Source organism: Vanessa atalanta, chromosome 4 (assembly GCF_905147765.1).
Source record: "Vanessa atalanta chromosome 4, ilVanAtal1.2, whole genome shotgun sequence".
Classification (NCBI taxonomy): Eukaryota; Metazoa; Arthropoda; class Insecta; order Lepidoptera; family Nymphalidae; genus Vanessa; species Vanessa atalanta.
The window spans coordinates 3,051,121-3,075,992 of record NC_061874.1 but is presented as its reverse complement, the minus strand read 5'-3'; the positions used below and the strand labels follow the sequence as shown (position 1 = coordinate 3,075,992).

At 30.4% G+C, this 24,872-nt stretch overlaps 1 protein-coding gene across 3 annotated transcripts in view; it reads left to right on the top strand.

Moving 5' to 3' along the window:
- LOC125077595 (nephrin-like) overlaps positions 1–9,414 on the top strand; it is a 224,493-nt gene extending 215,079 nt beyond the window's left edge. For all 3 annotated transcript variants that reach the window (XM_047689556.1, XM_047689557.1, XM_047689555.1), the window contains exons 16-17: positions 6,590–6,729; positions 8,510–9,414. In XM_047689556.1, the coding sequence (XP_047545512.1) occupies positions 6,590–6,729; positions 8,510–8,602 (233 nt within the window). In that variant the 3' untranslated portion in view covers positions 8,603–9,414. The remainder of the gene's footprint in view (positions 1–6,589; positions 6,730–8,509) is intronic.
- The last annotated feature ends 15,458 nt before the right edge of the window (positions 9,415–24,872 follow it).

Here is a 24,872-nt window from a genome sequence, read left to right as displayed (position 1 = left end):
GAGAAATATCAACCATTCCTTGCTTTGAGCTAAGATATAATTAAACGAGATCTCTTATCCATGAAACCAGAACGCAACAATTTACTAACAATTGTTTGCCTGAATACATTATGGTACCAACCCAGGCTTCACACGACCACGTACCTTAAAAGGTAATTATATAGAAAATATATCATTCCACCTTGTAGTAGGGCAGATCCACTACAAAGTGGAACGATGATCTGTGAGGGTCGCGAGAAGCCACTGGTTACGGGTTGTACAAAACTGACCTTTGTGCAGATCCTTTGGCAAGGATAGGATTTATAAAATATCAACTTGAACGATTTCGGTCATGGAAATTATTTTCAGCTGCGCAGGATTACAGTGCTTAATCGTATGTGTAAAACTGCTATCTCTATTAACTAACTCTGATGATCTGATGGTGAATCCGACACGACTTAAAATTTTCGAGGTGCAGGTAGTTTTCCGTACTTTCGTAGACACGAGAATGTCACAATTGCCAAGTTTCACACTACTGAGAATGTATCATCAGGCTCAACCCAGTACCAATAAAAAGTCATTGATCCTAGAACCTTAGTGGTTTAGTTTATAATAAGGATTCTCGTTGGTCCTAAGCAGTTTAATAAAATAGTGTAATGTCGTTTAGTTTCATTTCTTTTTTTTGGAAAAAGTGGGAACAAAAAGCATTGCAATTCTATTAAATTCTAAATTCGTTTAACGATTTTAACAAAGCAACTTTGTTTACCAATCTGGCTACTAATTTGAATACAAAATGGCACCGAGCAAAAGACGGTTCAGACAAATTTATCGAAACTTTGTGCCAATATTTTACTACATTGATACAATTTTGCAAAACTTTACTTGGCTTATATACGTTTATGAATTATTGACAAAGCTAAATAGCGTTGAAAGCGTTTGACCGTTTTGTATAAAGGATTATAGATGTTGTTATTAAAATATATTATTTATTATTTAATTCTGAAGTTTATCCATCTAAATCTTGAATAATACGTACATATCTAAGAGTATTCTATATGTTGGCTAAGCACAGCAAATGATTTTTCATAAAATTATCATAATAATAAACAATTATATCCTAAACTCCAATATTAAGATAAAACATCAAGTAGAAAGTAATAACAGCCAAATATCTCATTGCTGAACAAAGGCATATTCCCAATTTAAGAATAATGCTGAGGCCGTATTCGATCAAGAATACCATGCTGCTGGTTGGTGGAATTATTTACTGCAGAACTTCATCCGGCACGTGCAAGTTTTATCACATTTGAATTTATGATTCTTGGTCGAAATCATCATATACTGTCCACTAAGCTCTATCGGCTTTCGTTCGAAGTTATTAAATCTTTAGTTTTGACAAAAGTGCTAGTAAATTTTAAGGCTTTGGTTTAAAAATCTATACAAATAAAGAATGCATGCATAATGAACTTTTGAAAAAAATCAACCAAAAATAATCCCTCGATTATTGAAGAAGACATTGTCTGGAAAATTCTAAAATCTTTACTTATTATTCAAACGTGCACAATAAAACTAGAACGTTGCAATATTGGATAACCTGCACTATAATTCTAAAATAGATTCCATCGAATCACGGCTAAAAACTTTGCCTATTAACAGAACAAACTATGGTATCTTTTTATCTATACCTACTTTGATTATTAATGGATGAAGTTTGAAGTATTCTTTGCATATTTCGTTTTTTTAAATCGCGATGGAAAACTGGAGCTATTCTTCAACTCGAACTTCACCGCAGAATACGATCGTGAAATATTAGGTGATATGCGATATTGACTTTAATAATTATAACATTAATAGTTTACACGGATCAAAATAGCGTATCAGCTTCCATCATTTCCGAATAATATAGTGTAATTTCTACAGAATAGCACTTGATATTTGCATTAATTAACATGGCTTAAATTATTTAGACCAAGAGGTGAAAATATAACAATGAAAACATAACAATAATTCCAGTGCATCCACTCATCAAATATTCTACAGTATAACTCTTTCAGGGGTTACGTTTTGAGGGATTGTTTACTTAACCAAGTCGATCCAATACGGGTTTGTGAATACAACTGAGTTAAAATTCCAGCCAACATATGCATTTCCTCGTGATATTTTCCTTCGCCGTCGAGCACGAGATGAATTACAAACATCAATTAAGCATGTGAAAACTCAGAAGTGTTTGCCCGATATTAAAGCCGAAGTATTTGATTAAGATTCACATGTAGCCACACGGCCATCTCGGCTATCGTATAAGGGACATAGTATTTTATTCACAGTAATAGAAGTATTGATTCTTCAAGTGTCAATGTCGATCTTCTAAATTTAAACTAAAAGAAAATCCATTAGTACTTATACAATACAACTCTTTAATAACGAGATTAAAACGATTATTATAACAGCGCGAAATAAAATTGTACGATCATAGTTATATTCGAAAAAAAAAGACATTTTCTCAATTCACAATGCAAACATATTGTGTAATATTGGGGAATGAAAATTGCAATACGAGCCCCATATGTGATGACAGAATCTGCACTGGGTCGGAAATAAAGCTGCGATTAAACTCCGTTTTATATAAATACTTACTTTTTAGCTCAACGTGACGTTCATGCAGTTTTATTTATATATTATAAATAAAAGTGGAACAAGGTACTGTAAAAAAAATGTCATATAAGGAAATTTCTTTCCTTACCAAGATATTAACTGAGATAACTGGCCTACGTTCCCTCTCAATCAACATATTATATCTTAGCATTAAATATAGTACATTAGATTTGCGTAACGAATGTCATTATAAGCATTTTATTCTCGAATTCTCGAAAAGAACGAATTTCGATTTTTACGTGAAAAAAAAACACGAACAAAAAGTTTTGAAATATAATAATAAAATAAGTGTATAGAAGATAAATGCTTATACACTCCGGACGATGAACTGAATTCCTTGTATTAAATAGAAATATATCATACAATTTTAATCTAATTTTTTTTTTTTTTAAAGATCGCAAGAACAGAGGCAGGAGGAGTTTTGTGTGAAAAGTCTTTGCTGAAGATATTTGATGCTAACCGCATATAGTTCTTGGTTTCTGAACCTGAAGAGTTCGAGTGTTACCCAAATGATAGAAACTATGAGTTCATTTATAATTACTATTAGTGTCTACAATCATTTAGAAAGTTTATGCCTCTGGAGACATACAGTTCTAGTTCTCGAGAGAAGTTAGTATATTTGTATGAATAGCTACCCGTTTCAAAATTCGTATGATAAAACTAAACTAACTTTAACTACATGATAGGTATATGAACAAATATAATATGATAAATATCGAGCCAAGCGATCTGTCTCAACATACTTAGCTTATAGTATTTTCCAACGTGTTTATTCAAACATCTCATAATAACTTGAATACTTATCTAATTTTATAAACGCAAAATATAAGGGTAAGCGATATTTATTTCTCAACTTTCAACAATAAATTGAAAACATCAAAGTATTAGTATTTATTTATCGAAAAATATAATAATAAACATTAAAACTCGTACAAATACACAGGTCATAAGTGATATTATTTTTGGCTGCAAAAACGTTACTTGTAAGAAACGTAGAACAAAAATCGAACGTTTAATTTTTCTTAGATATTCAAATTCATTCTTTATCTTAACTACGTATAAAATAAAGACCTGCCGTCGCATCTGTACGCGATAATGTCAAAACTACCTAACGGATTTTTTATACGGTTTTCACTATTGGACGGGTTGATTCATGAGAAAGATTTAGGTGCATCATCTATCTTTTGTGTATATTGCCTGAAATATGATGATTGTTTAAGTTCTCCGAAAAAAAATATGCCGATCAAAAGAGATTTATAATATTTGAGCCTATAAATTATTTTAAATAATATATTTATAAATAATCATTAAAGGTTATATGTATAGCTTCAGATGTGGGATTCGAAAGCACGCGCACAAAAGTCAAAAGCTGAAGACCCAGCTTAAAGTAAACGGGAACTTATAATAATTTACAATATTTATATATTCCATTTTTCAACACAGATTAACAATTCCCATGTCAAATTCAAAAATATTCTTTTTCTTCTTTTATTTATAGGAATGATAAACCAAAAAGTATTCATTACATTTATATAATTATGTGATTATGTAATTGAATATAACTCAATAGCTAGTAGCTATACAACCTTTAATGATAAATTATTTATCAATATTTTATTTAAAATAATTTATAGACCTACTTATTTTTAAATATGATATAAACTTTTTATGAAGACTTATTCTATCCATGCGAAACCGGGTCTGGTAGCTAGTTATTTAAAATAAAGGCAAAGAAAATACAGTATCTTTATCCTCTATTTATGAACCCGTTTTTTGCTTTGTTACTATTTTTAATCTTTAGTTTATCAATAAAACTTGTTGAGTTGTAAAAAAATAAGAGTAGAAACAAAACTGTTCGACATATGCGAATTTTATATGTTTACATTTTTAATAACGACACACGTCATAATAATAGGAGCCAAAAAAAATACTGCCATACGAGAAATAAATCTCAATCCACTTATCTCTTTTCATCTGACAATGATAACCCATACGAAATTATGGCAACAGAACGGTTTTGTTTACATAAAATACGTTCCCCAGTGAACGTATCCGCGATCGATGAACTCTCTCAGGGTTCACTGGTGAATAATTACTTTAGCTGCTGTTGCGAGTCATGGGCCGATTTAAAAGTTTTACCTTTCAAGCGAACACGACGCTTCTACTTTTTAATTAATTTATGGTTAAAACAATTAGAACTGACGACAATAATGACAACATTAATATAATGAGAATGCTCTTGTAAATTAGCTAAATTATTCATTGACAAATGTTGTTGAGATTAATTTTACAGTTTTTTTTTTAACTCATAATAATTTGAAAAACGACTACGTATGGGTATAATTTATTAATAATGGAGCGTTCTACTAGTGAAGATTTGTTTAGAACTGAATCATTAGTTCTTAAGAATACTTCTTACATACAATCAAATTTTATTTCTTTATAACATTAGTACAGATATAACGACATCATTTTATTTCTCAAATAACGAAAATATTTATTATCAATATGATACGGCTGGAGAGAGATAAGGCGCTGGCCAAAGTTTTTGACTTCTTGTATGCTTGGGAAGTGTAAATCACTTTTGTACTTACTGTTACTTATGACGTTTTATCAGTTATTGTAGTATAAAAAAATATAATAATAATAATTCGTATAAAATAAATAGGCAGACAAATGAGCCACCTGATGGTAAAGTGGTCAATACGGCTCACATACATAGCGATTCCTTAAATCGCCAACGCTCAACCAATCTTGGGAACTAAGATCGTGTATCCCTTGTACTTTTATCCCTTGTAGTTATTATGATGAAAATTTCTAACTATTATATTGGTACCCAGGCGGGCTTGCACATAGTCACCAAGTTAGTAGTATTTAGTTATTAACATAAATATTTTGTAACTAATAAACATAAGATTATTTTATTCTGGAAATTGTTTTCAGAGAATTGCATCTCGTTTGAAGATTCGTTTCGTTTTCAATTATTAATGAATTACTAAAACAATATTGATTTAATTTCAAATAAATGAGTACTTTATAAACGAAAAAGATAGATAAATAAGAAGTAGGGCTTTATGTTTGTCTATTTTGATACGTACAGACAAATATTTTGAATCTCTAGGGCAAGGGCATAGTCTAGTTTGGTGCCACAGTGACAGTGAGAAGATCTACATTATTCTTCTACCGTTTTCTTAAAAAATAAGACTTGTTTATTTACCCACGCTATTCCAATTCAACATATTCAGGTTTCCTTATGATATTACTCTTCAATGCCTAGAGTAAAAAATAGCCACAAATTAATTACCTAATATAGTGGTAATGCCCTGGCGTGGACTGGGTGTGACACCAGTCTCTAGTGAAGTTTCCCGTTTTCTCATCACTGGCTCCCATTCTCGGCTAAGAGAGAATATATATTCTAGCAGTAGTTTTATATTAATTAGAATTTTTATTGATATGTCTATATATAAGCCACCGTTTACAATATGGCGATTTTTTAGAATAATTATAAAGCAGGATTTATTATTTGATTATATTCTTTAGTACCATAATTTTGTAGCAAATAATGTATTAAAATTAATTTGTTGTGAAATTGTATAATAAAACTCTCATTGTATAATTTTAATTTACGTGGAAGTGAGACTCTATTGTATTATTTTCGCAAAATGAAATTAATATTTATAATATAATAATTTGAACACAATTTTTATGCTTCTATTATATTTGTATTAAATATTTTAACGTTTATTATTCGGATAATTTCATTTATAGGTGCTTATTATTACATAAAATACTTTGTAGTACAAAGAGAATATCGAATGATTATTTTTTATTGTCAGTTTAACTTTACAGTTATAATGTTTGAAATACTCTAAATCTATCTACGAATAAATATCTACCAATTAATTGTTTATGAATTATTCCAATTTCATTTAATTAAATGTTTGTTTAATTTTGGTAGGTATAGATTGTCCGCCCGAGCCACCACAGTATTCAGCAGTAGTAGCTAAGTCCGAAGCAAAGAATTCTTCGAGTTGCCACAGCTTGGCCCGCACCCAATCCCCGACATCGCCTGTATCCAACGTGACACACGACTTACCAGTAAGCAGAACAAGATAATTTTATTTTTAGATTCCTGAGCAATGGTTGCATAGTGTTCAGCCAACGAGAAACAAAAAAGGTCACATGCACTATACATACAATAATAAGTATCTATTTGTTATATTGTTCATTAAATACATTTAATTTGTTATGTAAGGCTACAACATATAATTTATATAGCAAATTATGTTTATATTTAGATGAATACATCGAATTTGTTAATAATGTCAATGGAGTCCACTTAAAATTCAGTTCAATCTGGATGTTATTTAGTATTAATTGTATTTTACTGAAATTAAAATATATATTATATATCATGTTATAATAGATTTATGATCACTTTTAAATTAAACATTGTATGATGTAAGAATTTACAAAATAAACGTCAATAATATTAAAATAATGTTGAACGAATTAACCCTTATTGTAAAACTTTTCTTAGTATAATGTGAATGACGTAGTAGATTTTTGGTCGCCAGATATTTTGATAAGATTTATAAAATTTTTTTTTTTTTTTGTATTTGGCAAACGACAACTATATTCAATCTAAATGTTGATAAAAACCAAGTCTTAAATTTGTAAAAAAATATATATTTCTAAGCTTGTTTTCTTATGGAAGAACATTCATTCAAACGTAGCCAGCTTGTGTGAAGTGGTTAAGCATTCAGATGCAACAAAACGAGAATAGGAAGATTTAGGGCACTGTTTCAGAACAAGAGCTGCAATCTTGACTCGTTTTCATACTTGTGTTCTGCATATTGAGTTTACGGATAATACAGAACTCATTTACCAGAATTCATATTATTTTGTTTTAAAATACGTGTATTATTCAAAATATTGTCATCGCGTTATTGAATCTCTATGTTCGTCATCGTCTTAACTAGCTTATGGATATCAATATTTCTTTAAAGTAATTATATGTTTTAAGTATAATCATTACATATTATAAAACAAGGCGTCTACCGTGTCTGTAAGTTTGAACGTAGTAAATTCAAATATATCAAAGTATTTTTATTAATAAACGGAACGACTCATGAAGGATATTTTAAAGTATAATTCATTCGTTTTACTGCAAAAAATTTGCTGAAATACATCGATGAAGTCTGGATGAATGCCACCTGTACAATGTATTTGTTTACGACATATACATGTTATTTAACCTTATTCGATCTATGAGATGTAGATCGAGGTAACTAGTTAAAAAAATAAAGAGGTAAGTTAATTGGTAAAGTAAGATATCCGAGACATTTCTTACACTGAAAATGTGAACTAGAAAACTCAAGTTATTGCGTATTACGTTTCTAATGCCTGTAATTACACAGGCATACTGTTCTTCCGAGAAGAAAATAAGCACTCGTCTTGCAGTAAATTTTTTATCAATTGGCTTAGTCTTCTGTTGTTAACCTTTTGAATAATCATTTGCTAAATGTTTCGACATACCTATATAAAATAGTCATAAAGTGTTTGCAAGCCTTAAAACAAGTCTAATGCTTTATTTAAAAAGAAAACATAACATAATAGCATTAAATTTTCATTGAGTGCAAATATGTAGTATGTTCTACAAGAGTCCGATTTTTTACTCTAGAAAGGTCATAAGGTCTTAGTAGGCAGCGTATCAGAAATGGAACATTAATACGCTGCCTTTTTTGCTCATTTATAAAATTAAACACAATAAGTTAACTTCTCTGCGATTCTCTTTGTCATATATCAGCCCATTTGAATGTTTAGAATCTTTAGGTTTAGTATAAAAATATAAACTAACCTAAGCTATTTATTACAGAACGAGCGCTTGAATGGCACGTTGAGGTCGCATCGGGAGGTGGTGACAACACGCACGCCATTGTTAGCGGCACACCAAGAGAGCTGCGTCTAACGGCACGATGTAAAACATTGCTATACCACCCCTTGTAAAGTAATAAAATGTTCACCGTTTAAATAACTCATTTCATATGTAAAGTATATTATATATTGCCATTAACTTACATTTGAGCCACGAAGGTAGTTTTTTTTTTTTTAGAAAAATATTATATACCCTGATATAAATGTTTAAATCATGAATTGGAACATTGCTGTCTGCGTTTTTAAGTCATCGTTATATACATGTTTTCATAGTGTATTGAAAATCATGAGATGCATTTTAAAATTAAATTAAATACTCTATTATATTATTCTAGGTTTTAAAAAAAAGAAACTGTCAATTTAAAGTCATCGGTACGTCTCTAGCAATTTTAAGAGAATAATTAATTAACAATGTGAACCAAGTTTGCATATTTTAGCAAATCATTCATTAATCTAATAAAAGAAATTGTTTTTATCAACAACTCTTGATACCTTTATAATCAGTTGAAACACAAATAAAACCGGTGTTCCAAATAGACCTTCTATAAAACATCATTTCATTTTAGTCGAGTTATAGTACCTTTTTTATCCGAAACTACTACTTTTCTAACTCAATTTAGCATGTTTTCTATTGGGTTAGCATCAAGTGACAATACATTTGACCAAGTTGAAAACATTCCGTTAAATATTGTATTATCTTAATTATATACGGAAACAGTAATTTATTAATTGATTTGTTCATAATATATTTTTTACATTTATCAGTCTTAAAACTGGCCAATAATAACAATATGGAAATGTGGAAGCAAAGCAAATTACATTAAATTTTTTAGTATAACATTATATAAAAGTATTCAAATGAGATTAATTAATTTAAAATTATTTTACGTTCTAAAACAATACAACAACTTTTGTATCATCATTATTTTTAATTGTAGCAACGAGAAAATAATTAGTTATTAAAGTTAAAAAAAAGTGTAAATTTATTATTAAATATGTAAATATTAAGATATCGGCTGAAAGTCGCAGAATTCGATTTAAGAATTTTTATATAGGTTTAGATAACTATATTATTCTTATAATTAATTTAATATTAGAATCAATTTTGTAATAAAATAGTTTAATTCAAATTAATTAATTTATTTATTTGTATTCGATTCATCAAATTGTACATATTGAAAATTAACGAGTATTATTTATTTCGTGTAGAAATGAAAAAATATTATAAATAAAAATAATATGAATAGGAACGAAAATACGTTATTAATTATTACGTCAAGTATCTTAAAAAATATTTATAAACAAAATAACGCATGTGGTTATTGTTATTTTTATTGGACATTATTATAATAAAAAAAAAACTTTTTGTTTTTATAAACCAGTAAATTGCGATCAAGTGTGCGTTTTTTGCGTCCACTTTTTTATTTCGGAACTAGAGTAATATCTTTATTTTCAATATGTAAAAAAATATTCCAAAGTTTTTATTATTATAGTTCATTCGTTTTAACCGTAGAGTAATTTTTATATTTTTAATAAATTGGTCTTAAACCCGTTTAGCTGGATCTGGAACCGTCTTTCCATCGATATAAAATAGATATTAAACAATCTATCCAACCCATAAAGGCATTTTATCTTATACGGTTGATATTTGCTACACTACAATATACTTTGAATGACGTCTGTCTAATATATACTTATCTCCCCGAGTATCACGTCTCCATTCAAAGGTCACAACTGAGATTCATTTTCACATAATACGTTGATAGTTTTGCCATTGAAATAGGAGAGAGAGCACAATAAAATCGATAATCTTTAAAATACATGTGTTTTCTTAAATATGGTCTTTATTAAAATAAATTAAAAAGTGAAATTTTATATGTGTTATATCAAGTGATCCAGCTCAAATGATCATTCTTCATATATTACTGGATTATACTAAATAAATTCAAAATGAATTTATCATAATCCACACAACAAATTGATATTTATCAATGAACTTGCAAAGGCAGGTATTATACTATCCAGTAAACAAAACGTCAGCGCGATTCGGATTGACTTGAATGTACAATAATTACTCTACGGTAAAAACTATAAAAAACATTAATATACATAAGTAACTATCTAACATAGTCAATTTTACATAATAACATTAAAATAAATATTTGATAATAAATTAAATATTTTTCATTTCGTCATAAGACATGATATTATAAGCATTGCTACGACTGATAAATAGAAATTGTAAATAAAAAAATATTCCTATTAATTTCATAGCAATGTATATGACAGAACTTCATCTTATTTCACAGCGTCACTTCGTATTCAGTAACATTTAAAAAAAAAAATAAACATTATAAAATGTAGCTTCTGAAAATTTGTAAGGACGTTTATTTTATAATAATTGGTAAAATTTTAATATGTATAAAATTACACAATTCTGTTAAAGAAACGGAAAATTATTTAATGTAATATTAATGACATTTAAATCTTTTTTTTTAATAAATATTATTATATTTTATTATCTAATACAGTTATATCGAATGGTGTTAATAGAGCAATTAAATCTTAATTAAAATTAAATTATGATTAAAATTTATTTTTACATATAAAAAATACAACATAAAGCATAATTTGTAAATTAATGAAAGCTCTAAAATATGTAAAAGAAATCAACATATTAATGTAAAATAAATTGCTGAATCATAGAATAAATTAGATGTTTTTAAGCATTGGTGATAGTTATGTAATTATGAATTCTCGAAAAAAGCAAATTACATATAATTACAGAATATTATGTTAATTAATCTCTTACATATATTGTAACGGATTTTATGAACTTTCATATGAATATATTACATTTTAATGTATTGCTCATGTAAAAAAAATATGAATTAACAAATGCACTAATGATAATCAAGTGTGAATATTGAAATAAAATTATTAAAACCAATCGAACGAATTGATAAGCGTTTTTTATTATTCCAACACTAAAAAACCAGCCGTACCCTCTCCGTCTCATCGGCGGGCGCGACGGGATCGTTTTCGAATGCTACCTTGACGCCCTGACGGTCGGCCCGCCTATGCGGACCTCCAACTTCTAGGGGGGATTCTCGGGGCTAGGTGCAGTGACCAAGTTATTGTAATTGATACAAAATGCGATCTTATTACCAGAAGGCATTCTACCAGTCAACCTTTAGAAAAGAATTACATGCTAAAATCCATGTGATGATACATTTATTTTTATTAAAGTTAGTTCGGTAGACTAGAGACACAGAAAAAAAAATGTTTAAGCTACTAGGGTTTCATTACTTATTTGAGGAGGCTGAGGTTAAATAAGTATTATTTTAGGTTGTGTTGTTATAGGAGTGGAATATGATATAAATAAAAAAAAAAACAATAAAAGTTCACCTATCTACGATGAGTCGATCTAACCCGTAAAGGTATTTTCTTATATGGTTGTCAATTAGAATTAGATGATTCTGATAAGGTATAAATTATATTAGAAAAAAAAAGATATGTAAGAAAAAACATTAAAGATTTCGTTGCTGCAGCAGTTAGCAGTTAACTAAATCAAAAGTATTCTATATTCAAGTTCTTTTGAATCGTCATACTACAGTATTGAATTTAATATAAATCTACCAATGATTCGAAAAGTACTGGCAAGAAACTCAGTATACCTAGTCTCTTTTCCACCATTCTAATTAAAGAGCATTAAATATATGTATATCCTAACTAGAAATCAACAAATACTAAGTCCACGCTTTTTTATCTCTAATATCATCTTTTATACAAGACTTACTTAAGCCGAGATGGCCCAGTGGTTAGAACGCGTGCATCTTAACCGATGATTTCGGGTTCAAGCCCAGGCAGGCACCACTGAATTTTCATGTGCTTAATTTGTGTTTATAATTCATCTCGTACTCGGCGGTGAAGGAAAACATCGTGAGGAAACCTGCATAGTCCAGTGGGAAAATTTACAGGCTGCTAATGCTAATACAAGACTTACAAAACAACTTCTAATGGGTTAGTCTCGGAACCTTCTAATTTTAAAATGTAAAAAAGTTTCAAATTTCAACGGAACTACCCCGAAATTTAAAAGGTTTTTTTTTATTGCTAAGACATATTTCCTTGATTACATCAATACAACCTATTTGGTTTATGTTTGTTTCTTTGTCAAGCTTTCACGTCGTTAACTGTTCTGCTAAATATAGAGTGCCCTGCGCCTTTTTTTATAACGCTGGAAATCACTTGTTTTGTCCACTGGAATTGGGATAACAAGGAATGTGGGACTCACCAGGGCTCAATGCGCCGGAATACCCTCTAAAAATAAACAGAAACCACATGGCAGGTAACTTTTCTTCGCCAGCAAAAATAAACCAAATACGTGGTAATGGTTGCGGAGTTTTTATGCTCAATGGATACATAACCATGATGTTGTCCTAACCCATTTCGGCCAATTAAGCCAATCTCAAGGATGACCAGCCAACTGCTCAGGACATATTATAGTTTACAAGTGTATGCATAAACACAGGTTCACTTTTTATCCTTATAATCCTGAGACTACAAATCAGACAGAACCGGAAAGAGTTTAGGCGCAGGTCCTAAGGCTTTGCGTGATTTCCGACGCAAGTAAAGCATATACATAGTATGATGTCTATCAAAGTGTCCTATAATCAAGTTAGCAAAGAGATGATATGATATTTACAAATAAATATAGTACTTATAAACTCTATGGTGTTTGATTGTAATTATGATGACCTCCGTGGGCGAGTATAAGTTTGTATACCGGTTTTAATGGGTACGCCACTCCGAGTCCCGGGTTCGATTCCCGACCGAGTCGATGTAGAAAAAGTTCATTAGTTGTCTATGTTGTCTTGGGTCTGGGTGTTTGTGGTACCGTCGTTACTTCTGATTTTCCATAACACAAGTGCGTAAGCTACTTACATTGGGATCAAAGTAATGTATGTGATGTTGTCCATTATTTATAGAAAAAAAAGTGGTCTTCCGGTCACCACTTGTTCTTGCTTATCGATTCCATCTCGGAAACGTAGCTTATATCAAATATTCATTAAGAAAAGGATACATTTTAAATAAGACATTTCAAGTCAAATGAATTGATCCACTTTTATAAGATACTGCAACAGCTTTGATTTAAATATTTGATCCAATAAACATTATACAGGAAATAATATTTTGTTACAATGTAAGGTACATAAAAATAAATCTCAAATTCCACGTTATTTCCACAACACGCAAATAGTATGCATTAGTCATACTTTTCCCTTTCATAAAGAATCAATATTTAAATTATTAAAAAGTAACTACGTTTCAAGGTTGCACACAATATTTATGTATAATGACACGCAATGTTGTTTTATTATCGTTTTAATAAGGATAATCGGAATCCTACCCGTACCGTCTAATGCTTTCTGTAATAGCATCTTACTTTAAAATAGTAGAACACGAATACATATCTTTAACCCTAAATTTATATCATTGTCACTGGTGCTATAAATATTTCATTACACAAATAATTACCAGATGAGTTCCATTTAATAAAAGATCATCTCACGAAAATATAATTTAATGCACGTAGTTAGGTTAAATTGGATATTTTTTTATTAAATGTTCTTTGACAGTGGCTCTTTTGCCTTTTTAAAACATTTTACAGAAAAAAATATGTTTGTCGTAATAATTTCCGCAACGTAGTTTTGTAATTCAAATCAAAGTCGTCATCAATATATAATATGGACTATTGGCGTACGTTATTTGACATTGGGTGAATAAAACAACAGAGAAAGGCATGTATCATGAAAATTTAATGTAGATGAACCGTTTCGTATAGATAGAGAAAATTGAGCCATTATACAAAATCGATCTTAAAGTAAAAAACGTTAGCTATTAACTAGGAACATATAATTTTAATAAAAGCCAGCTATTACGAACATTTAAAAAAATGGAATGAAGGGGCGGTCGTAAGGGGTTTACATGAATCATACTAATATTATTAAGAATGAGTTTGTTTGCCGTTTTTTTTCAATGCAAAACTACTAATATGATCGATATGGAACTTTCACTTAATGGTATGTTATGATAATTACGAGGACATTGACCTGTTGTTTTTACAATTCTATAATTGTACTTTATTGTATTGTGCAGGATTTTTTTATAAATAACTATTTTATAATTATATGGGAGGCCAGTGAATGTGTACTTGGTGTTAGGTAGGGTACCATGCACTTATCATATATTCTATTGACATCATCATCATCGACAAGAGCCGAGATGGCCCAGTGGTTAGAACGCGTGCATATTAACCGATGATTTCGGGTTCAAACCCAGGCAGGCTCCACTGAATTTTCATGTGCTTAATTTGTGTTTATAATTCGTCTCGTGCTCGGCGGTGAAGGAAAACATCGTGAGGAAACCTGCATGTGTCTAATTTCAACGAAATTCTGCCACATATGTATTCTGCCAACCCGCATTGGAGCAGCGTGGTGGAATATGCTCCAAACCTTCTCCTCAAAAGGAGAGAAGGCCTTTATCCCAGCAGTGGGACATTTACGGGCTGCTAATGCTAATGCATCATCATAATCAGCCCATATTCGTCCACTGCTGGACATACGCCTCTCCAAATGTACTCCACTTTGGTTTTTCTTCGGCAATAAAATCATTTAAATTTTTTTCTATTGACAATCAGCAATATTAAGTATCGTTATGTTCCAGTTCCAGTTCCAGTTCCAGTTAAAAGGGTGAGTGACCCAATGTAAATATATAGTTCAACAGTTCCCAAGGTTGATGGCGCATGAATGATGTATGGAATTGTTAATATTTCTAATAGTGTTAATGCTTATAGCCGGTGGTGACCACTTACCATCAGGTGATCTATTTGCCCATCCGCCTACCTATATCATAAATAGTAATATTGTAGTCCAAGTGCTTAACCAAGCTAATGCCAATAATACTGTAACAAATGCAATAAAATGTTTATGAAATATTTTAGACCTCGAAATTATACATTAAAAAGTTCATGATATATTTCAGTCTAAATAATCTATTACGTGCTGAAAAATTGTAAAAAATAAATAATCATCATCCTCCTGCCCTTATCCCAATTTATCTAGGGGTCGGCGCAGCATGTCTTCTTCTTCCATTCTTTTCTGTCGGACGTCATATCACATGTAACATTATTTCTAACCATATCATCTTTCACACAATCCAACCATCTTCAAATAAATAAATTTCTTTAAAAATCAGTTACATAATTATTTTTAATAAATCAGGAAATATACATTGGACAAGTAGGCTTAGAGATATTTGGAAAAAAATACAGGTCATTATTTATATTAAGTTCATAAAATTAATTAGTGTGTAATAACTGTTTTTGTTATAATATTTGTTCATAATATATCATTGTTAAAAAGAATATCGTTGTGTGAAACGTTTATTTAACCAATACAAACTCCATTTAAACGAATATGTTGTGCATTGTGAAATAACGAAATCCCATCAAAAACATAAATGTAAAAATGAGAGCCAAGTTAAGTATTATGATATATACCTTGGTTGTTGTCTTCAACGACAAAAGAAGTGAGATCTAAATTTGTGCCAAGTTAAATAGTCCTTTCTGAAATTTATTTATAACTACATAAAATATCATTTCTTCTTATAACTTGGGGTAATATATTGTTGCCTAAGGTCTGACTTGGCTAGTTCTCATATACGAATTATATTATAGCCTTCGTAAGTTCTAAGCCCGTTACAAATGAATTATAAACACAAATTAAGCACGCAAATATTCAATGGTACTTGTCTGGATATAAACTCGCAATATCTGGTTAAGATTCATGTTTTCTAGTGACTGGACCATCGCAGCTCTTAATGTACGTTAATACTAACTAAGCAATACTGAGCTGTCCTCCATTTTTCATAGATGTTCTGAGTTATAATTTGTATGTATGTATTCTAAACACAAACTACAATTTGTGTTTATAAACATATAAGAACTAGCCAAGTCAGACCTTAGGCAACAATATATTACCCCAAGTTATAAGAAGAAATGATATTTTATGTAGTTATAAATAAATTTCAGAAAGGACTATTTAACTTGGCACAAATTTAGATCTCACTTCTTTTGTCGTTGAAGACAACAACCAAGGTATATATCATAATACTTAACTTGGCTCTCATTTTTACATTTATGTTTTTGATGGGATATCACTACTTTTTGTATATAAATTATTAGTAGGTACTCATTAATAACAAAATTAATACCAAATGGTTTTTGTTAAACTATTCTATTTTCCTACGTTTACGGGGTATAATTGTCTTTTTTTTATACGTTCTTATTTTTCTTGTAGGTACCACTGAAATGTTCGAGTGAATTGCACATTCAGTGTCCGGTTTTTTTTTTACGCGTTTTCTGTTTATACTTAATTTGGCTAAGTCGGGCGGTATAACGTGCGCAGACGGTTGTACTCTACAATACTACTCATACACTACTACAATACTCTTGTGTCTTGTTTTAACTTGGACCTAAATTTATAAGATGTACTCCATCTAAGGTTTTAACTCTGGAGAGGCCAACGTAAGCCTGCTTTTTACTTAATACAGAGGAACCTATGTCGAATAGAGCACCGTCAAGGCGAAGGCCTTGTGATTTGTGTATAGTAGTAGAATATGCTAAGCAAATAGAGAATTGTTTCCTTTGAACATATATGTACATTACTTAATATCTGTAACTTGGTTTGGACTTCTAGTTCGCAAATTAAATTATGTTTAAATTGAATTGTTATTTTACATGCGCTATTGCTGTTGTCGACGTTCCCAATGTACCTTCTCTATTTTTCCATTGGACCCATTCACCAGTCCTTTGCTGACATCAGCATGCTTGCTCGATACTGTTCTTCCAAGCAATAAGGATCCCTGTTTATAGCGCTTGAGTACAAACTTAAATAATTCCAGTTACGATATACATACTCTACTACAGTCTCACGAAACCTATTTTATTCTTGTATACTAGTATACAAAAAATATGCAGTCGAATAGACTAGGCAGCTTCCATCGGAAGGCATTGAAATAATTCTTATGAGCGCGGTTGCCACTCGCTCAGACACGTCCGCGTTAAGGTTTAATCGCAACGCTCCTATCCCGTTGCTCCAGCGTCGCGTCGCGCGCTGTGTACCGAAATGCCTATTATTATTATTATTTTAAGTATAATGATTTTGCACCATTGATGTGCGCTAAATGCTACTTAATAACGTAATAAATACGAAAGTCGGCTATACTCATAAGTAATAAAACGGAAATATTTGGATTTAAAAAACTTAAGGGTGGTATTCAACTTGTTATATATTCACGTGAAAACCTTAAAATCCACATTAAGACCGGCTGTCATAAGTTTTGATTGTTGGTTCTTGCATCATTTTTTTTTTATTACAGTTATTACAGGAACTAAGTATATAAGTGTTCCTATAGACCCAATAAAATGAAAAATTATAATAAAATGATAAAAAATTACCAGTTTCAGATTTTTTCCTTTATATTGGCCTAATTATCTACCTGCATGCCAAATTTCAACTTTCTAGGTCACCTGGAAGTAGGTTATAGTTTTGATCTATAGGTCAGTCAGTGATAAAATTGACGATTTTTAGACGTTAATATCTAAATAACCATTTGAGATGCGTTTATGAAATTTGAAAAACATATGTATCTCGCCAGTCTCAATATATGAGCCAAATTTGACACATTTATGTCAAATAGTTTTTGAGTTATGAGGAGGTCAAAAGTGGCTCCAAATGGTTCGTGTAATATTACACACGGTGCTGCACGCCAGTTCTGTTACTAGAACTTGGCTGACACGCTACCGCGTGTCTAGATACAACAAAAAAAAAATTGTAACATATTTTATTAATAACGAGAAATCAACGTTGCAACCATCGTTGGTAGGGCTTTGTGCTAACCCGTCTGGGTAGGTACCACCCACTCATCAGATATTCTACCGCTAAATCTCTACTCACTACTACTCAGTATAATTATTGTGTTCCGGTTTGAAGGGTAAGTGAGCCAGTGTAACTACAAGCACAAGGGACATATCATCTTAGTTCCCAAGGTTGGTGGTACATAAGCGATGTAAAGAATGGTTAAAATTTCTTCCAGCGCCTTTATCTATGGACGGTGGTTACCACTTACCATCAGGTGGCCTTTATGCTCGTCCGCCAACCTATGGCAAAAATGGCAAACAAAAAACCAACGCTTCGAATCCGTCTCAATCCCCAAAATTGATCATTTCCATGAAACTTTTAATCCGGGATCAGAGAAAAATTTCTATAATAAATAACGACACGAACGAAAGGCATTGTGTCCATTGATGCAGGTCCGACGTAGGAACCGTTTGTGTCAACGTCGAGCGAGATGGCGAAGCGTTAAGATCATTTGTTAAGCATTCAATGCTCGGGCTATTTATCTCCCAACCATTGACCGGGCGTCCTCTATCAATGCGGTACGATCTTTTAACCATCTATCAAACTGTAATTCCCTGTTTGATATATGTGTCAATGATGGGAATTGTATATTATAACGTTGAATTGTTATGACGTTTTTTATTTATTTGTATATTTTTTGTTTTTTAACTGGAGAATAATTTTATAGTAAAATGTAAATGTAATTGTAAAATGTAACTGAAAATTAAGTAATTACGTGTAAATATCCATCCCGGCTTCACACGGGTACAATAAAACGGGAACCCGTACAACTTTGACAGTTGATTTTAATATTTTACTCAAAGCTTATATTTTCTATGTATTAACTGTGTATATATCCAATATATTATAATTATTGCAGTAATTTATTATGATTCGTATGTTAATTTATTTTATGTAATTGAAAATAAAACTCATAGAAAGTATATACGGAATAAATAATGTATTTGCTTTACAATATTTTACGCTAGCTTATAATAGTTGTACTTATAAACGCATACGCAGTTACACGCACATGCTTAAAAATGACAGAAATTGCCAATAAGCGCTTTCAGGATACACATTATAAAGAAATTTGGTTTATTTAGCAGAATAATCTTAATCTATTAATTCAAGCAAATGAATTAATTCAACCATAATTGTCCATTCATCGTTCATTGTTGTTTTTAGTCCACCCCGTTTCGAATAAAAAAAAAATTGAATTATAGTATAAAAATATTAATCACAACCTAAACCAAACGAAGATAAATGCGTCGCTCGGAACCTACAACGACCACGACAGGTATTTCATTCAATATGAACAAAGTTTTAACTCAACATGACAGCCAATTTGAATTTTGCTGATAAAATGCATGTTTCTGCTACACAAATACTCACCCTAAATATTATTTTTATAATTTATATATGTAGCAGGCGACTAGCTTTATTAGCGATTAAATTAACGGCCTAGCCTTTTTCTGAGCGACGCTGTTCAATAAGCGCCACGATTAACACTCAACCAATTGATCTTCCGTTCACAGAATAGGCTAATTTGCTTTAGACTACCCTAAAAGTTTACATAGACATACAAAAATGTGCGCTTTACCAACTGGCTACCAACCTTGGGAGCTAAGATGTGTTAGCGACTAGCCCTAGCCTCCGGTGTTACGTAATAGGATATCATAATTAATTGTATCACATTATTATATATAATTATTATAATCGAAGCTAATTATTATTTTACATTATTATGTACTTATACAATTATTGTTATAATTACTCGTTTAATAATTTGTTAAACGTTAATTAATACTATTTTATTTGCCACACTATTTAAGACTGGCACAAATACATATACATACTTCTTTTTTTTTAAATGATTGAGCTGTCATAAGGAGTACAATTGGATGATTGTGAGGGATTGTAAAGAAATATAGAGAGATTGGAGCATTGTAAAACATAATTTTATTTTACCATCCCGACCTACTGAAATTACAGATGTTATGTCCCTTGTGTCTATAGTTACATAAATACAACAGTCACAAAAAACCTTTAAACTAGCCTAACTAAACCTAACTAATATTTATTGTCATTCGAGGCGCTGATTGAATGACGCCATTTAGTAAAATGACTAGGCTGTCAATTGAAAGGCTAATAAAACTAGTCCGTTGTGACATCTGTAAATTATATAGTTAACTTAATGAGGTATGGAATATTGTAACTAATTAATTAATGATTTTATGTTTGTCAAATCTACTACCATAAGTTTATTATAGGCGTATTACATGCGTAGTAATGGTTCTCAAAAAAAAAAAAAAATCAATACAAATATCACACCCAGTAGGCTTCCTTCACCGTCTTCAAGTTATCGGTTCTCCTTCCCAGAACAGCTAGAACCAGCTTGCGTTAATCTCCAATTTTTCATTTAATGTCAAAGTGTCATAGCACGCTCGTTAGTCTAGTACCTAGCTTATTAGATGATAGTTACTGAGTTTACAATATCTGATGTTGTGCCAATAAAAGTTGTTTTTGGATTGCCGTCCCATAAGACTAAGAGTGATAGTGTACTATAATTTTCTTATCTGCTTGGCTTATCTTGGCCTTGGGAATAGCCCAGGCCAAGATAAATTTAAATAATATTATAAATATAAATAAATAATATAAATTAAATAATAATAAAAAAGAAATTTATATTATAAAATAAAAAGGAAAGTAAAGTAACAACATTGTCAACAGTCTGTAAATATCACACTGTTGATCTAAGTCCTCCTCTCCCTTTGATGAGGTTTGGACTTTATTCCACCACGCTACTCTAATGCCGGTTCCAAATTAGACATATGCAGGTTTTCTTATAACTTTTTATTTCACCGCGAAGTACGAGGTGATTTTGTGAGTTAAGGAAACGAAATTTGCCTGGGTTTGAATCCGCCATTACCAGTTAAGATACACGCGTTAATGCCACTGGGCCTTCTTGATTAATCCCTTTGACAATATAATATACGACACTTCAATTAAAAAAATCTAATTTTTCGAATAAAATTAATAGTTTATTATTTGGCCTACAGAATGACGCCTGTGTCATACTTTTGCAATAACAAAATTACGTGAAGCATACATCAAGTAAAATAAACAAGAACCTTGTTGTTTATTCATACAATTCCTTATTCATGATCTTAATTTATGCTCTTTTTTACGTTAAAAAAATCCGTGACTTACTGTTGTATGTAATAAAATGGCACATGGAAATAATTCAAGTAGTTTCGACATGCATTAAATTTTAAATTCAGCTTCGAAAAAAATATTTATTTTATGACATTAATTATTACATAAGGAAATTTATTGATATTTATTTACTAACGTACGGAACGTTTATTTTAACAAAACGGAGTAATTTTATTATATATATTTTTTTTATTATATAAACTATAATAAGTGTCCATTTCAATTTCTAGCCGTATACTTCCACATGGTTTGGAGAAAATCATAACTCGGTAATAGTTAAATACGATCTACTAGAATTATTAGAATTTACAGTTAGATAAATCTCAAAGGTACATTAATATTAATTATTAAGAGTATTTTCAACTACACCTTCTAAATTTTTGAAGTATTAATGTATGGCTTAACCTTTTTTTTTCCTTTTAACAATAAATATCAATTGAGTATATAATAATATAATATTGTCTATGCCTTATTTATGTATGAATTGATTCTTCAGAGAAATTATGTACCCAGTACCAAGTTAAACCAAATATTATGACTAGGATTCTAAGCCGTCAAACTGTCAACCCCTTTAAGCTACTCGATACCTTAACAATTAACAGGTCCCTGCCCAAAGTTTACACAATAATTTACGATTTTATTGAAAAACACCTAATTTAAATCAGAAGTAGAATTATATTACTTTGCACATTATGCTTAGTTGGTACGTGTCTACATTAGAGTCATGTGTATAAAACTGTTATCATGAGAGTCAACAGACTTCCCGTGTCTTCCTATGAGAGAAAAAGTATTACAAAAAAGGGTAAAAAAAAACTTACATCCTAAATTAATCAATTTTACAATTTACTGGACAAAAACATATGTATTTTTTTAAATGATAAATGTGTAATGTGTATAATAATATATTTTATGCCAAAAATGCAATTTTACATCACTCATAATTTTCTAAGCATTCTAAGGATTCATCGAGCAGGGTTAAAGGTATACTGGATAACTCGGGTGGTAGAGAGAGAAACTCCACTTTGTGGACACCGAAAGGCCTAGTTAGACGTAATGTGAGCTAGTCATCGTATATCCAAACTTTTTTTATATTACTTAGAGAGTGGTGGTCTATCTTAATGACGTAATTTCAAAAATATCGAAAACCATCTCTGAGGATGGTGTACCTCCTTTGTAATCTATCTTTCTGCCAAGAAATTTGAAAGGCATTGCTTCAGCAATCATGGTAACATATTGTCCCCTATTGAGTGTCTCGGATCGTAAGAGGTATATTGAAATACTTATTGTTGTCATGTCTTAAGCTGAATTGGATGTTTTCTTTTTAATTTGGTCGATTACCTCTTATGAGGAATTATCCACTCACTTGATGGATTACTTTGGAAAATATTTAATTAAAGATTAAGTATTATGCTTATATTCAATATGGTTAGTTAGTTTAGCTAGTCTACAATAACAGATGTAGCTTAGCTCTTGACAATATTCATGATTAATTGAATAACAATAATGTTACAGTAAAACCATAAATTACCTTTTTATTCGACGGGCAAGTTAATGATTGATGTTATCAAAATAATATTAAAACCCTTTCAAAATCTTTATACAAAATGAATAATTTAGGCAACAGTTCAATTTATTGAAGTGCTTCCACTTAACTATTAATTTAACGCACACAAAACAAAATATTAAACTAATATTTGTCGTTATGTATGGCAATCTCTAGGTTTGTTAAGAAAATAAAAAAAATACTTTTGACGTTTAAAAACGGGTCTGGATCTCATTGGTTTCAATTGGTTTCAATTTTATTTTTAAAGACATAAATTATTTATTGACAGTTATAAAAAATATACGGCGCATCGCTAGCGCCATCTTTTAAAATACAAGGTAACAAGATTTGACAGCTAGTCGGCCTGGTGAAGCGTCGTATCGATGGTTGGCGGGAATGTTGAACGCCGCCATTATTGTGGGGTAGTCAACTGCAAGCGCTACCACGTCTGCGACGAATCGCCTTTGGATCTCATAATTTTTATATATATAATTTCTTAGGAAAATAATAAACAAATGGCTTATCATAATAGAGATGGTGATTTGCCTTTAGATTTATTTTATTTATTTATTTGATAAGACCAACAAGTAGTACAACCAAAATACACCAAAAGTCATCAGAAATTATATACCCAATTGGTAATTAATTGCCTACTTTTTAACAGGTGTTTAGTTTTTATAACTTTAACTTGGAAATTGAAAAATAAGTCAACATTGTAAAAACGATAATTATAAATATAAAAAATAAAGTTAAGTCTCAAAACAGTTTTATGTCAAAATATTAAAAAAAAAGTTAAATAAAATAAACGATTGTGAATTTAAATACATTGTTAGAATTTGTAAAATGTCGTAATGGAAATCGTATAAAATTATAATTATACATACGAGTGTTATCAATTCAAATGTAAGAACTTCAAACCAGGATAACTATTAAGAGTTAATATATTTTTAAAGGCTATGAATTATTGTTTATATACACTATTGTTTTATTCTTAAAATTACGTAAATTGACATTTAAAGTTATCTGTATTTCCCATAAATATTACAATAATTATTTGTAGTGCTTTAATACATAAAAAAACAATTTACGAAATGAATAATTACCAAGCAAATCGATATGAGTTCTAACAAATGGATATCAAATAAAATTTTGTCGAGCTCAGTAAGCATCACCTGAGTTCTGAGTGACTTCCAATATGGAAATGTTCAATAAATATACAACTCAAAAATTACAAGGAACATTTTCTTTTAACTTTATTTGTTTATTACGATTACTGTACGGATACTATTTTGATTTTTTTTCTTCAAAAATATTGTGTATTTTAGCAAGAATATATTGCTTTTCATATCTTGTCGGATCTCTAGCTTACTTTTTCTGGAATCTGCGTATTGGTGTCCCGCGATCAACATTCAAATTTTATGGGTTTTTGAATATAAACTTAGTTATGGTTATTGTAATTTCAACATTTACGAAAGATAGTGCTTTTTTCAAATTTTGCACCAATTTTAACACCATAGACAAAATAATCGGATTTAAAGAAAAATTGGACGTAAAAGTAACATTCTCAATAATTTCTAGTT